The sequence below is a fragment of the Lactuca saligna genome, chromosome 4 (genome assembly GCF_052625555.1).
Source record: "Lactuca saligna cultivar CGN05327 chromosome 4, ASM5262555v1, whole genome shotgun sequence".
NCBI lineage: Eukaryota > Viridiplantae > Streptophyta > Magnoliopsida > Asterales > Asteraceae > Lactuca > Lactuca saligna.
In genome coordinates, this window is record NC_136420.1 from 328,053,341 (window position 1) to 328,068,490 (window position 15,150).

Below are 15,150 nucleotides of genomic sequence, written 5' to 3' on the forward strand. Positions count from 1 at the left end.
GTAGCGCTCCTCGAACAAACGCAATACGCAGTCCCGAAATGCCATCGATGCTCGTACTAATTGATCATCAACAATTTCTACTTCCAAAGGGCAATCCAACATGCCTAAAGACTCAGGAAACTTCCTTGCTAAGCGCAAGGGACACAAACGATCGGGATGCACCCGAGTTGAACAAAACCTGAACTGGGATACCGTTCACATGGAACGATCCTAACGCATATACATATACCGAGCACATATCATTATCATAACATCATATAAATAAACGAGAGGGAAAGAATCATACCCGTCACCACATCGGGTGCTGCGCGTGCCTCCTCGGTGGTCAGCTGAAACGCCCGGCTCCTCACCACTGGAGCCTCTGCCTTGCCCTGCCGGCCATCTGTGATCCGCAGGGTCGCTGGAGCTGGTGCCTTTACCGGCGCTGAAACTGTCAACTGGGGGCAATTGGCCTTCTTGTGGCCCCTTTGGTTGTAGTGGAAACACATCAACTCAGACATCTGAATAACTGCTTCCGGGGCAGTGCAATCCTTTCTAAAGTGCCTAGACTTGCCGCACTTGTAGTAGCCTGATGATCCCATCCTGCACGCCCTCTCGTGCGTCTTGCCGCATTTCCTGCAGCGGCCCTGTCCCTGTTGGCCTTTCGGCCCCACATCTGATCCCTTGGGCTTCTTCCCCGAAGCCCCTCCTGGCTGTCCCTCCTCCGCCTTCCGTTTCCGGATGTGCTCCAAATCTATCTCCCTCTCGCTCGCCCTGGCAATCATGGAGTCCAAGGTGGGGCAAGCTGAAAAACTAACGTGCTCCCGGATATCAGCCCGGAGCATGTCATGATAGCGGGTCCTCCTCGTGTCCTCATCGCCCGCATATTGGGGCACCAACAGTGCCCTCTCTCAGAACTTGGCGGTGATCTCCGCCACAGTCTCAGTCGTCTGCCTCATGTCCAAAAACTCCCTGGCGAGCTGTTGAAGCTCGACAGCCGGCGCAAAATCTGCCTTGAACCTGGTCACAAAGTCCGACCAGGTCATAGCCTCGATAGCTGAGGCTCCCAAAGAGTCACCCACTGACTCTCACCAATCTCGAGCTCGGTCTCGTAAACACCCTGTTGCATACCTCACCTTCGACCCCTCGGGGTAGAAGCTAGTCAACTATGCAGACTCGATGTCTACAATCCATCGCCTGGCAGCAATAGGGTCCTTCACCCCGTGGAAATCCGACACACCACTGCCCCTGAAGTCCTTAAAGGACAACGTGCGAGATCCCGACTGACCAGATGCCATGTCGCTCCTGAACGCCCTGAGGCGATCCTCCATCAACTTGATGATCCCTTCCTTGATCGACCCGAAGATAATGGGGGTCGAATCAAGGATACCTGTGATGATCTCTGACGCGATGAACTCGCGCAGCCTCTCATCCACTGGCTCGGAACCTAATCCCGAACCCGATCCCTCTCCTGAACTGCCAACTGCTGGCCTCGGGCGTAGTACCACCATTCTGAAATACAAAGAAATAACAACTGTTAACGATACTAATACCCCTGGAGGGATCCTACCCACTACAAGTTCCCTAGTCTTATCTTAGCCTTCCTTGGTTTGGGTACGGATCCTATGCTTTCAGTAGTACGGGCCCATACTACCTTCCACATCTATCCGTACCTTCCCCAAGGACCACCTCGACTCAACCAGGTCCTTTCCCTTACCGCTGATCACTGCTACTCTTTATCCTAGGCTTACCCTAGGAAACCTCTGACTCCACCCAACCTAGTCCTCAGCTGCTGAAGGCCTCTTGGTGATGCCAATTAATTATTACCTGAATACAATCACATGTGTTGAGGCTCGGATAATCCTTCGAGTAAGGGACTCATCTCTACAACGGTTAATACTCAAACAAGAGCTACGCAATAGAGTCAAATCCAACGCTCTGAGATTATTCAACCCTGATCACATGTGACTTTAACGTATTCACCTAACAGTTAACTCCCATCACTTCAAGGCCCACATAGCACAAAGCAAACAACATTTGGACGTAAGAAAGAATATCTCAAGCAACTCTATCCTCGAAGAGAGAACTGAACCAGCATACAATGCTAAACTCATACTATCAGGAATAACCTAAACAGGCTACCCTACTGCTGTCTACTCAACTCTAGCATGCAACTCTTTCATATACTGAAGCACATAAAGCAGGCACATAAGGCATCACTCCTAGATCCTTAGTCCTATTCTAGCATGCTGTTCTACAGAAACTGATAAACATAAATAAACTTGTATGGGTACATTGGGGAATACTTACTTGAGCTTGGCCTGTCGCGCACATCACACACATTATTCTTTCTCTTTTCAAATTCCTTTCAACTCCTTTTTATAAAATGGTTTTACTTTTGAAAATTTTCATACCAAGCCCTTAGTTTGAGTTCAGACACACCCGAGAGTATGTCCGAATCCCTCAAACCAAAGCTCTGATACCAACTTGTAACGTCCCAATTTTCACATCCAAAAACATCGTTTTAAAACATTACTTTAGAAAACGTTAATAATTAAAAACATTGTTTGATCAACCACATCACATCGTAAATCATGTATAAAAGACAAATCATACAACCAATCAAAATATCAGAGTATAAATCCCAGGGAAATCTAATAGATGCGGAAACCAACATGTGTGCATGATGTGCCGCTACCGTGCCAGCTCCTTCCCCTTCGACGAAGAGGTACCTGAAACCAAAACTGTAAACTGTAAGCACAAAGCTTAGTGAGTTCCCCCATTGTACCACAAATCATATAATCACATATCATACATAAGTTGTCAGACATATCTAGATGCCCGACCTACCCCTTCGGTCCTCTCGACCGGATACTGCCTAGCATATCTGGGTGCTGGCCTCCCCTTCGGTCCTCTCAACCGGGTACTAGGGACTATTTCACCCCCTACTACTACCACATAACACATATATCACATAGTCTATATAGCATGGCTGGGCATGACCGCCCCTTCGACCCTATCGACCGGTATCCTGGGGGACTATCTCCCCTTACTGTCACTAACACATAACATAACACAGGTAGTAGCAACCCTAGATGAATATCACAAAGACAATCATCTAATCACATATCTCCTACTGGTGGGCCGGCATTGTGGCCTTATACCCACCGCTACTGGAAGGTAACTCACCTCGTAGTAGCTGTTGATCTGTGTGGGAATAGTTTGTCTGTTGCTGCTGCTCCGGAGATCCTCCGGCTGAAATTTCCACCAAACACTTAGTTAAATACTGCTAACTATCCTTTGGGTAAAAAGACCATTCTACCCCTTATCATGCCCTAAGTCAAAGTCAGAGTCAACTTTCAGTTGACCCGACTCGCCGAGTTGGCTCGCCAACTCGCCGAGTCCATGTCCAAACGACTGATCTGAATTCTGCTTCTACTCGTCGAGTTAGGCATTGACTCGACGAGTTCTCCTTCCAAACTGATGTTCAAGTCCTTCATCCTACTCGCCGAGTTGTATGAACAACTCTTCGAGTTCATCTTCATCCGATGAACAATTTATACTGTGACTCACCGAGTTGTATGAACAACTCGCCGAGTCTATTTTTGATCTAAGGAGATTGCCTTGAACTCACCGAGTCTGGGCATCGACTCGCCGAGTTCCATTATGGGTGAGTTTTGGCTTCCAACTCACCGAGTCCACCCCGGACTCACCACACAATTCGACACAGCTAAAAGGGGACAATCTCGGAGACTCATGACCAGACTCGCCGAGTCAGATGAGCGACTCGCCGAGTCTGCTTCATGCAAGAGCCATAAACGCGATTTTGCCCGAATCCAGTCCATGCCATTCGTAGATCTGGGCTCCTATAGCATGAATAACACGTAAAGTTTCCAACTTTACGTGTAAATATCCATCTATGAGGTTTTTAGGGTTCAAAATGCACCAAAAGAGAAGATCTAAGGTTTTCATGCAACATGGGTCCATAAAGGTAGTAGATCTGAGCTCCTGGAGCTCAACCATGCCTAGATCTAGAGGTTACTCGGCTTATTACGAACCCCCACACATACACAAGCTTGGAAATGGATCAAGAAAGACTTCAATGGATCTATAAGGGACTATAAGCATGAAAGCAAGGGGAAAATCGAGTCATACCTTAGGGAACACACTGAGAAAGCTCAAAGATGCTTGACCTCCTCTACTTCCTCTTGATCTACTCTTTTTCCCACTCCAAAACTTCAAGAGATCACCCAAATGTTTCAAACTCACAAGGAAACAACTCTTGAACAACGTATAGAGCTCTGAGGGTGAATGGGGGCGAGATTGGGGCAGAATGAGAGTTTAAATAGGGTGCAATCCCTTGAAACTTAGGGTTTCATCCAACAGCGGTGACTCGTCGAGTCGCCAACTTATAACGTGTCTGGGGTCCCGGCTCTACTCGGCGAGTCGGGCCTATGACTCCTCGAGTCCAAGGCTAAAAATGGAAAACACTCAAATAAGATTTACATACCAGGAACCAGGTGCTACAAAGCTCCCCCACTTATTTTAGACTTCGTCCTCGAAGTCTGTTGCTCGATCCTGAAACAGCTCGGGGTAATGCTCCATCATCTCATCCACCAGCTCCCAAGTCCACTCCGAACCCTTGCGGTGCTGCCATTGCACCTTCACTAGTTCCACCCTCTTGTTCCTCAAATCCTTCGACTTCCTGTCGAGGATTGCGACTGGACGCTCAATGTAATTCAGGCTGTCATCAACTTGAATATCCTCCAACGACACCACTGCTGAATCATCCACTAAGCACTTCCGCAGCTGAGAGACATGGAAAGTGCTGTGGATCTGGCTGAGCTCGACTGGCAGATCCAACCTATACGCCACCTTGCCCACCCAGGCTACAACCCTAAATGGTCCGATAAATCTCGGGCCCAACTTGCCCCGCTTCCTGAATCGAATGACGCCTTTCCAAGGCGACACCTTCAGGAGAACCATATCCCCGACTTGGAATTCCAAGTCGGATCGACGCTTGTCGGCGTAACTTTTCTGCCGACTCTGAGCAGTCTGAAGCCCGTTGGATCCTCTCTGTCGTCCTGAGCACCACCTCGGTGCTTCCCATGACCCTCTGGCCAACCTCACCCCAGCATATCGGGGTCCTACACCTCCGTCCATACAACATCTCAAATGGGGGTCGGTCAATACTCACGTGGTAGTTGTTATTGTATGAGAACTCGGCTAAGGGAAGATAGGTATCCCAGCTACCACCGAAATCTAACACACATGCCCGCAACATATCTTCCAAGGTCTGGATGGTCCGCTCGCTCTGACCATCCGTCTGCGGGTGAAAGTCGGTGCTAAAATGCAACGAGTGCCCAACTCGTCATGAAATCTCTTCCAAAATCTGGAAGTAAAACGTACATCTTGGTCTGATATCACTGACACTGGCACCCTGTGCCGCGCTACTATCTCCCTGATGTAGATATCAACCAACTTTTCGGCCGAGATGCTGTCCTGGATCGGAATAAAATGGGCGCTCTTGGTCAATCGGTCCACGATGACCCAAATCGAATCTACTCCACGCGCATGCCTGGGAAGCTTTGTGATAAAATCCATCATGATGTCTTCCCATTTCCAGAACGGGATGTCCAACGGCTGCATCTTCCCATGCGGTCTCTGATGTTCGACCTTGAGCTTCCTGCAGGTCAAGCACCGCTCGGCGTACCATGCCACATCCTGCTTCATGCAGGGCCACCAATAGTCTAGACGAAGATCCCTGTACATCTTCGTCGCCCCGGGATGAATAGAGAATCTGGACTTGTGCGCCTCCTCCATCAAGATCTGGCGCACGCCTCCGTGATACGGCACCCACACCCTGTGGTGTAGTGTTAATAGTCCCCGACTATCATAATCGAAGGAGGAAACCTGCACGCTCGCTCTTCCGATGTTCCTCCTTGATAGCCTCCTGAATCTGCTCCAACAGGGGAGTCACTACAGTCATCCTCATGCAAATATCCCTGATCGGCGCCGCCTTGCGGCTAAGCGCATCGGCTACCACGTTGGCCTTCCCCGGGTGGTAAAGGATCTCACAATCATAATGGAAAACACTTAAATAAGATTTACTCGGCGAGTCGGGCCTATGACTCCCCGGGTGGTAAAGGATCTCACCATCGGCCACCACGTTGGCCTTCCACGGGTCCCGGCTCTACTCGGCGAGTCGGGCCTATGACTCGTCGAGTCCAAGGCTAAAAATGGAAAACACTCAAATAAGATTTACATACCAGGAACCAGGTGCTACATCGAAGTTTAAAAGATGTATTAAGTTTTGAAAATTCTACCAAGTCAAATATTCAATTTGGAGGGAAAGTTATTATTTTTGGAGGAGATTTCAGACAAATTTTGCATGTTATTCCGAGTGGCAACAGACAAAACATTGTTAATGTTTTTTTTTTTTTTTAAAGTTTTTCATATTTATGGAAACAATGCAAAATCCGTAAGTTAACAAAAAACATGAGGCTAACGGTTGGAAGAGATTAGTCTGCTGTAGAAAAAATTAGAGCTTTTGCAGAGTGGCTGTTAGGATATAGGAGAAGGCAAACTTGGTTGTCAGAATGATGACGAAACGGTTATTGATATTCCGAATGATATTCTCATTAGTGGTCCACAAGATCCTATAGGTTCATTAATTGAGTTTGTACATCCTTCGATTTTGGAAAATTACAACAATACAAGTTATTTTCAAGAAAGAGCAATACTAGCTCCAAAGAATAAAGTGGTTCAGGAAATAAATGACCTTTTGCTATTGAAGTTTCTAGAAGATGAGGTTGAATATTTAAGTTTAGATAGTATATGCCAATCTGAATTTGTCAATGATCAGTTTGATGCAGATTTATACTCACCTGATGTTTTAAATGGTCTCAAAGTTTCGGATCTACCAAATCATAAGTTAGTTTTAAAAATCGGTGTTCTGGTTATGTTGCTGAGAAATATTGATCGGAAAAATGGCTCATGTAATGGAACAAGACTCCAAGTGATATCATTGGGCAAACGTGTTATCGAGACAAATATCTTATTTGGAACTAATATCGGAAATCAGACTTTTATTCCAAGAATGTCTTTAACCCCATTAGAAAAAAAAAAATTCATTCAAATTCCAAAAAAGACAGTTTCCATTGGTTGTATGTTTTGTTATGACTATTAATAAGAGTCAAGGACAGTCGTTATCCAAGGTTGGGTTTTACCTCAAAGATCCTGTTTTTTCACATGATCAATTATATGTTGCTTTATCTAGAGTTCAAAGCAGAGAATGATTAAAATTGTTAATTTTAGATAAGGATGGTAGGCTAACCAATAAAATTTCCAATGTTGTTTATAAGGAAGTTTTTGGTAATACATAATCAATTATTTTGTATCACTTTTTATTTATTTATAGTATTAATTAATTAAATTATATAACTTGATTTAATTATATTAATTTAATGTGTTTGATTTATTCATGTTAAATAAATTGTCATAATTAAAAAATTTAGTATTGCTAAAAATTTATAAATTTTAAATACTTACAAATGGCAATGTTAATAAAATAAATATACTATTATTATGTATTTATCTTTTTTTTTTTTCTTAATTATGGTATCTTATTTTATTATGCAATCAAAATTATGATTCTATTTAAATTAATCATCCAAAGATTTTACACCTAATAAAAGATAAATATGACAAAACTAATTCAATATTAGATATTATGGACATAATACCAAGCTCACAATAAAAGCGTTAATTTCTTGCAAACTTAAATGGTTTCACGATAATATCCCTACTATTTAACTATAATATTTAACTATAACTATCATTATATATAACTAAATTAAAAACAATTTATGCAATCGTATTTTTCAATTTTAAATCATAATGAATATTTTAAATTTTAACTATTTTTGTTTTAAATGTTATAATATAATTTTATATTTTATCTTATCTATATATTATTATTATTACTATTTAATTGAATTTTTTTTCCCTTTTTAAAAAAACTTTCAACTATTATAAAAAAATAGTTTTTCTAAAAGTTTTTAGTTTGTTTCACATTTCAATTTAGGTTTTATATTTATATAATTTTTTTAATCTATTTTAGAAGATAGTATTTACAGTTTATGTTTATTTATATTTTATTTAAATTATATATATATATATATATATATATATATATATATATATATATATATATATATATATAAAAGTTATTAAATATATTAGATTAATAATTTAAATTTTATATTATAAAAATATCTTGCATTTTTATGTTTATCAATATAAAACTAATATATTAAGTATATTATGATAAAAGTCTTAACATTAAAAATAAAATAACCAAGAAGATTAATATATTAAAAATTCAAAGGTTTAATGTTTTACAAAGTAAATATACACATACAATTAATCGGTTAAACCTAACTGGTGGGTCACATTAGTCGAGTTTCGTTATAAATCATTATACTAAAACAACTTCTAATTTAAAAACAATGTGCCCATTTGTTATCGTTGGGTCCATTTTACACTCAAGAAGAAACCTCTATTTAATCCTCCATCTACATTCATAAAAACTATCTCCTCTCATTGTTTGTTCATGATTGCTCTCCTTACTTGCTTGTAAATCCTTATATTCCTTTTTCTTTTCAATTTCTGGAATCCTAACAAGCATATAAGCCATGAACAATTGATTTTCTGGTTCTCTTTTTCAGGAAATTATACAAAAATGGGTCAGATTTTGATCTCCATTATGGGGTTTCTCACATTCGCATTATCGGTTAATGGTTACTATGTAACTCCATGGAGCAATGCCCATGCGACCTTCTATGGTGGTGGTGATGCCTCTGGGACAATGGGTATGTACAAGTTTTCATGCACTAAGAACAAAGTTTGAATTATGGTTAATTTGTCTTTTTACAATGTGTTTTATGTTTAAGAAATCTAGAGAAGTTTAAAGATTTTAAAAGAAAAGGAGAAAACTTAGAATTTTCTTGTTTTTTAAAAGATTTTTACTAAAAGAGACGCAATATTAACCACAATACATTAAAAAGGAGCCAAGGAGGCTAAATTTAGCTAACAACTTGGCTCCCAAATATAAGACAAATTTGATTATACGAATAGAAAAGAATGAAGCCGCTTTATATTTTCCAAATGACGAAACTACCCTTTTGTCTTGCCTTTTCTTTTTCAATGACAAATTGTGCAAAAATTGGTATGATTATTAGCTTTCCCCCCCTTTGTCTTCTTTTACTCCAAAATAATAAAAAAGGTTATTAGGCTTTGTTTTTCATATAAGGGTATTTTGGTAATTTGTCTGTCTTCGTAGGTGGGGCTTGTGGGTATGGAAATTTATACAGCCAAGGGTATGGTACAAACACTGCTGCACTAAGTACACCCTTGTTTAACAATGGGTTGAGTTGTGGATCATGTTATGAGCTTAGGTGTGTTAATGATCCACAATGGTGCCTTCCAGGTACCATTGTGGTCACTGCCACCAATTTCTGTCCACCAGGCGGATGGTGTGATAATATTCATTTTGATCTGTCCGAACCTGTGTTTCTTCACATTGCTCAATACCGAGCCGGAGTTGTGCCCGTTGCTTATCGAAGGTATTTTTCACAATGTTTAAGGGTAATTTAGTCATTTTTACATTAAAAAGAATGTGAAAACGTTGCTTTCATGGGGCAATTTGGTCGTTTCTCGTATATTCACTTTAGCGATCTAGCATCTTTAGATTTGCTATACGAAAGGTACCTTTGTTACATGTCGAGGATAATTTGGTCATTTCAGATAGATATTTTGAACACGATCGCCTTTAGGGCGATTCTGTCTTTTCACATGCCGACCGCATCACTTCCGTGGTTTTTCCGTCCTTTCATATAAGTAGTAATCTTCCAACCATGCATAGCTTTTGTAACACTATCGTTGTCAAGGGTAATTCTGTCACTTCGTCTAAGTAGTTTGATCCTATATGCATGGCTTTAATTAAATAAAGAGTCGTTATCAAGGGCAATCTGGTCAGTACGAGTGTTTATGCAACCAATCACGGCTGTCGTCAAGGGTAGTTTCACTGTTTAAGTCTTTTAACATCCACATCTAAATGTTCATACATTTATTATACGTTTTTCCAAGGGTAATTAGTTTGTCCTTTTATTGCATCTAATTCGGATAGGTGCAACACATTATGTTAGCTATAAGTCGCAAACTCATTACAAAAATGACTTAAAGTCCGAGTTAATACTCTTATTAATGATTCTTGGGTTTTAGTTATGTGAACCGAGTGTGTACATGTCGGTATATGTAACATGCTAAAAATATAAGATATTTTTTACAAAAATAAAAAAAGATTATATTGATTTTTCAGTTAAAAGAATGAAAAATATTAAATATTTTTATGAAATTTGCCAATTGTAAATCAACAAAATAGTGTTCGACACACATACTAAGGTTGTGTTTGGCGCACCACAACTATCTGATTAACTAACTTATTATTCGAATTTTTTTAAGTTTATGTTTGTTAAGCCAAAATGTAGTTTATAAGTTGAATTTTTAAAAAGCTATTTAGACTAGTTTTTTTAGGAGTTTTCTAAAAAAATTCCAAATATACCCCTTAATTAATTATAAAAAACATTCTTTTAAATATCCCTTTATGTTATTTTATATTTTTCAGCTAGCTTTTCAGTCAGTTTTACCAAACGATATTTTTAATCAGCTAGCTTTTACGCTATTAGCTAACTTTTCATTTAACAGCTAGTTTTTCAACTATCAACTATCTTTTCAACTAACATCTAACTTTTCAGCTAGTACGCCAAACATAACATAAAATTCAGATACGGATTTACTATGTTGCATGGGGTAGCACAGTTTACCCATCAAATGTAAATTTATTGAAAATTCGTTAGAATCTATCACAAAATCCTTTTAAAATCCATCATAAATTTGTTGGCAATCCATCACAAAGTGTGAAAATTGTGAATTTAGTAAATTTGTCGGTTTATTGACGATTTTGTAACAGAAACTGCCTTTATAAATGAGTTTTTTCTAATACAACCCCTAATTTTTTTTTTTTTTTGCAACCTCTAACTTTTTCTTTTTGTATCCACCACATTTAAAAATTGTGTTTTATACATAGGGTAATTTTATCTCTTTTCTTTTATATAACAAAATACCATTTTGACCTAATTTTATTTATTTTCTTTTATCTAACAAAAATACAATTTTGTCCTTTTTTTTCTTATCCCTTTTAAATTACTTGGTGTATGTACCAAATGGCAATTTTTACCTTTTTGTTTTATCTAATAAAATAATGATGTTGTGGTTGTACTTGTAGGGTACCATGCAGGAGAAGTGGGGGGATTAGGTTCACAGTAAATGGGCACTCCTACTTCAACTTGGTCCTAATCACAAATGTAGGTGATGCAGGAGATGTGAGATCTGTATTTATTAAAGGCTCAAGAACAGGGTGGCAACCAATGTCAAGAAATTGGGGGCAAAATTGGCAAAGCAATAGTTACCTCAATGGACAATCCCTATCTTTTAAAGTCACCACAGGTGATGGTAGGAGTGTAGTTTCCTACAACGTGGCACCACCCAATTGGTCTTTTGGACAGACATTTACCGGGAGCCAGTTTCGTTAAACGGTCAGAAAATTTAGTTTGATGGTATTTAATTTGGTATTTCGAATAACCTTGAAAGAGGTACGAGTTCAAATATTTTTATAAAGGAATCAATAGGTGGGGATGATCGAATTAAATAAACTTAAGTAATGATGTTATATAGTGTATACTTATACGAATTTGATGAGTATAGTGTTGTGTTTTGTTTGTATAATTTGGATATCGTATGTGTTTTTTTCCGTCGTATGGAGTAATTTTAAAATTCCTACTCGGTGTAATTGTACACGTATAAATGAATATTTGCATTTTTAATATTATTGATGTGTTAAAGTGTGGAATTTTGTTCTAATTTTTTTTTTTTTAATGTCAATCACATAGTTGAAATAGTTTTATATGATATTTAGGGTTAACAATTGCCTAGTCGGGTCAAAAGTAGAATATTCTTACTAGAGTAAACACTCTTGGAATTGGTTCTATAGCGTTGGGAAAGGAATGTCAAATGAAGGATTAAGAAATTACTATAGTAAATTATTAAATTACCTATTTATTTATTTATTTACGTATGTTAAAAGAAATATCAAAAATTCAAAGTGTAATGAACACTTATTGATTTTATAAAAGGTTTATTTTACATAAAAGAAACACCCTTGTAGTCAATTTCTATGTTGGAGAGGGCCTTTGAAAATAATTGATTGATGTTGTATGCCATAAATTCGTAAACCTATCACATCGAGTCAGGTCCCTTGTCTAATAAACATGTCTATAAAAACTTAGGGGTTATTTATTTATACATTAATAATACCAAACATACAGTGTTATATTTATTATTTTGAATATCAATATAATACTTGATAGTTTTAAAATTTGTGTATATAAATATTTTTCAAATTCTGTGATTTTGATCATATTGCTCGAGATATCATGAAATCCGATTTGGTGTCATTAAAAAAAACAATTCGGAATTACTTGTATACTCTCAATTTTAAATACATAACAACTTGTTTGTTGTGTTCTCATGAGACAATTATGCGTAGAAAGGACACACATTCTTATATGTTTTATCTTCTACAACATCAATATTCTCAATATTAGGTTTAAACCCGCGGAAACCACGTTTAAGAATGAAAAATGTTATTCATAATTCGAAATTGTAATGACTAATCAAATATTTGCAAAAAGTTAATTAATTTATAAATATCGAAGTTTTATAAGTAAATTTCTAATGAATTAGTTAAAAATTAATATACACATTGTTATGAATATCCAATCTACTTTTTGTATGTGTAAATACTTGATAAAATCATGAATTTGTACAATGCAATATAAATTTGAAAAGAGTGAAATAAACTCAATCAATCATAAAAATGACATTGTTATGATAAATTATAAATGACGATAATGTAATAAACATGCATAAACACAAGTATTGTTCTTTTTAAAAAATAACTTGTAATGTTGAAGTTTTGCATAATCGAAGGATTAATTAACCTATAGGATAATATGGATCATTAATGTAAATATCCTCCGGTTTGTCCAATTTGGTTTCGGCTAAAAACTAAGTTGACAGAAGGATCATATTTCAATCTACAAATCGCAATCGAACCATACACACAACATAAGTTATAAAGGATTCATTACAACATTTTTATAGGCAAAATGAATTCTATAGAGACGATAAACAAAGTTAGGCATATAAGCTTAAGTAAAAATTGAACATTCATTTGGGTTTGACGAGTAATTCTTTTTTAAATATCATAATGGATAGCATCTATTGGATAAGCCTACAAAGTTTTTATGTTAAATGTGAGTTAAATATTTGGAGCATTTTCATGGAACATTGGAGTTCAATGGAGCACTTGGAAATCAATGAGGCACTTGGGTGTAACATCCTAAAAATCATGACAAAATTTTCATTTATTAAAACTATCACAAAATCCATAATCGCACAAAACATAGTTCTAAAACCATAAGTATAAATTAGAGTATCTTAAAATCATAATTCAAAAAATATATATATATATATCCAGGATGATGTGCACAATCACACCTTCACCTTACCCATATCATCTGTTGTACTTGAAATCACAAAATCAAACTTTAAGTCAAAGCTTAGTGAGTTCCCCTAAAATACTACCACACAAATATATAATAACATGCATATTGGGTCCATAGCTATAAGACTCGATTACCCCTGAGCCCACAACATAAGTCTGGATTACCCTCCTGGCCCATAACTCATGTCTTGATTGCTCCCGATGTAACATCCGTAAAATCTCATAAAAATTTAAACTTTTTCAAACCAACCAAAAATCATAAGTATAGTTTTCAAAACATGTTTAACATCAGAGTTTTCCCAAAATCACAAAACACAACATGAGGAGGTGCACAATCAAGCATTTGTCTTCCCACGATCATCTGAGGTACCTAAAACATAATCCAAAACTGTAAGCCCAAAGAAAATAGCACAAATATCAATACACAAACAAATAGCACAAATATAATAACAGAATGCAATGGGTCCACAGCTAACATACTGGATTACCCCTGAGCCCACAACATAAGTCTGGCTTGCCATCGGCCAACAACTTATGTTTGGCTTGCTTCCCGGCATGATCAGTCCTTGTACTGAGTACCACTAAGCCCTCAGTACGAGTCTGGAATGCCCTTCTCGGCCCTTAGCTCGTATTTAGAATGCTCATGAGCCCTCAGTATGAGTCTAGCATGCACTCCCCGGCCCTCAGCTCATATCTAGCTTGCTCCCAGGTTTGTTGGCTAAAACATGGAGCAGTACAACCTCAACCCAACCTACACAATGTGTAGAGATATAACAGATAATATCATATACAGATAAATAGGTAGTATCACAAGTTGTCCTATAGATCTACCAGACTAGCATATCAAAACTTGCATCCATATTTATTCCATACTCAACATATCAACAATATCAGGTTATCAAACCAATGTGTCGGCCTTGGTGCCTTCGACCCGAAAGTATAGTGAGGAAAACTCACCTTACAAGCTAAAAATAACTAATAAGGCCCGACTCTGAATCTCAGCTCTCTACTTAATGCCTACATCCACCAAGTGACCAATTCCATCAAAATCCCAACAATACCTAAAATACTCTCAAAAGTAAAACTTGGTCAAACATGGTGAAAAATGGTCAAACATGGTCAAATTCCGTAAATCCACTAAGCTAACCCAGTCGAGTCAACCCAACCAAGTTAACTCAAAATTGGTTGTTCCATGCGAGTACGCGGGGCGTACTCCGAAGGTACGCTCAACTTACGCAAGACTCGCATTGACTGATTACGGGGGAGCTAAGCAAGTACGCAAGGTGTATTCCCTTCTACGCGGGGCGTAACCTCACAACTTGATTTTCTTTATTAAGTTCTTAATGACTTCAGTACTTAAGATCCCACTTCAGATCCAAGGTCCAGAGGCATACTAGAGTCATAAACTTTCCAACTTTATGGCTCTACACGTCCATAAAGTCCTTAAACCAAGGTATTAATCCATTAAGACCTTCTACAAGAAG

The 15,150-nt window shown here is 38.1% G+C and overlaps 1 protein-coding gene across 1 annotated transcript; it reads left to right on the plus strand.

Moving 5' to 3' along the window:
- Nucleotides 1-8,497: 8,497 nt before the first annotated feature.
- On the plus strand, nt 8,498-11,854 carry LOC145044085 (expansin-A1-like). Its single transcript, XM_078992891.1, has 4 exons — nt 8,498-8,616; nt 8,709-8,852; nt 9,323-9,605; nt 11,327-11,854. Exons 2-4 carry the CDS (start codon nt 8,723-8,725, stop codon nt 11,631-11,633), a joined length of 720 nt encoding a protein of 239 aa, XP_078849017.1. The 5' UTR covers nt 8,498-8,616; nt 8,709-8,722; the 3' UTR covers nt 11,634-11,854.
- Nucleotides 11,855-15,150: the final 3,296 nt, after the last annotated feature.

Coding starts and splice junctions, on each gene's coding strand:
- LOC145044085 (XM_078992891.1), top strand. CDS start 8,723: ATGGGTCAGATTTTGATCTCCATTATGGGGTTTCTCACATTCGCATTA. Junction 8,853..9,322: donor TGATGCCTCTGGGACAATGG/GTATGTACAAGT, acceptor CTGTCTTCGTAG/GTGGGGCTTGTGGGTATGGA. Junction 9,606..11,326: donor GTGCCCGTTGCTTATCGAAG/GTATTTTTCACA, acceptor TTGTACTTGTAG/GGTACCATGCAGGAGAAGTG.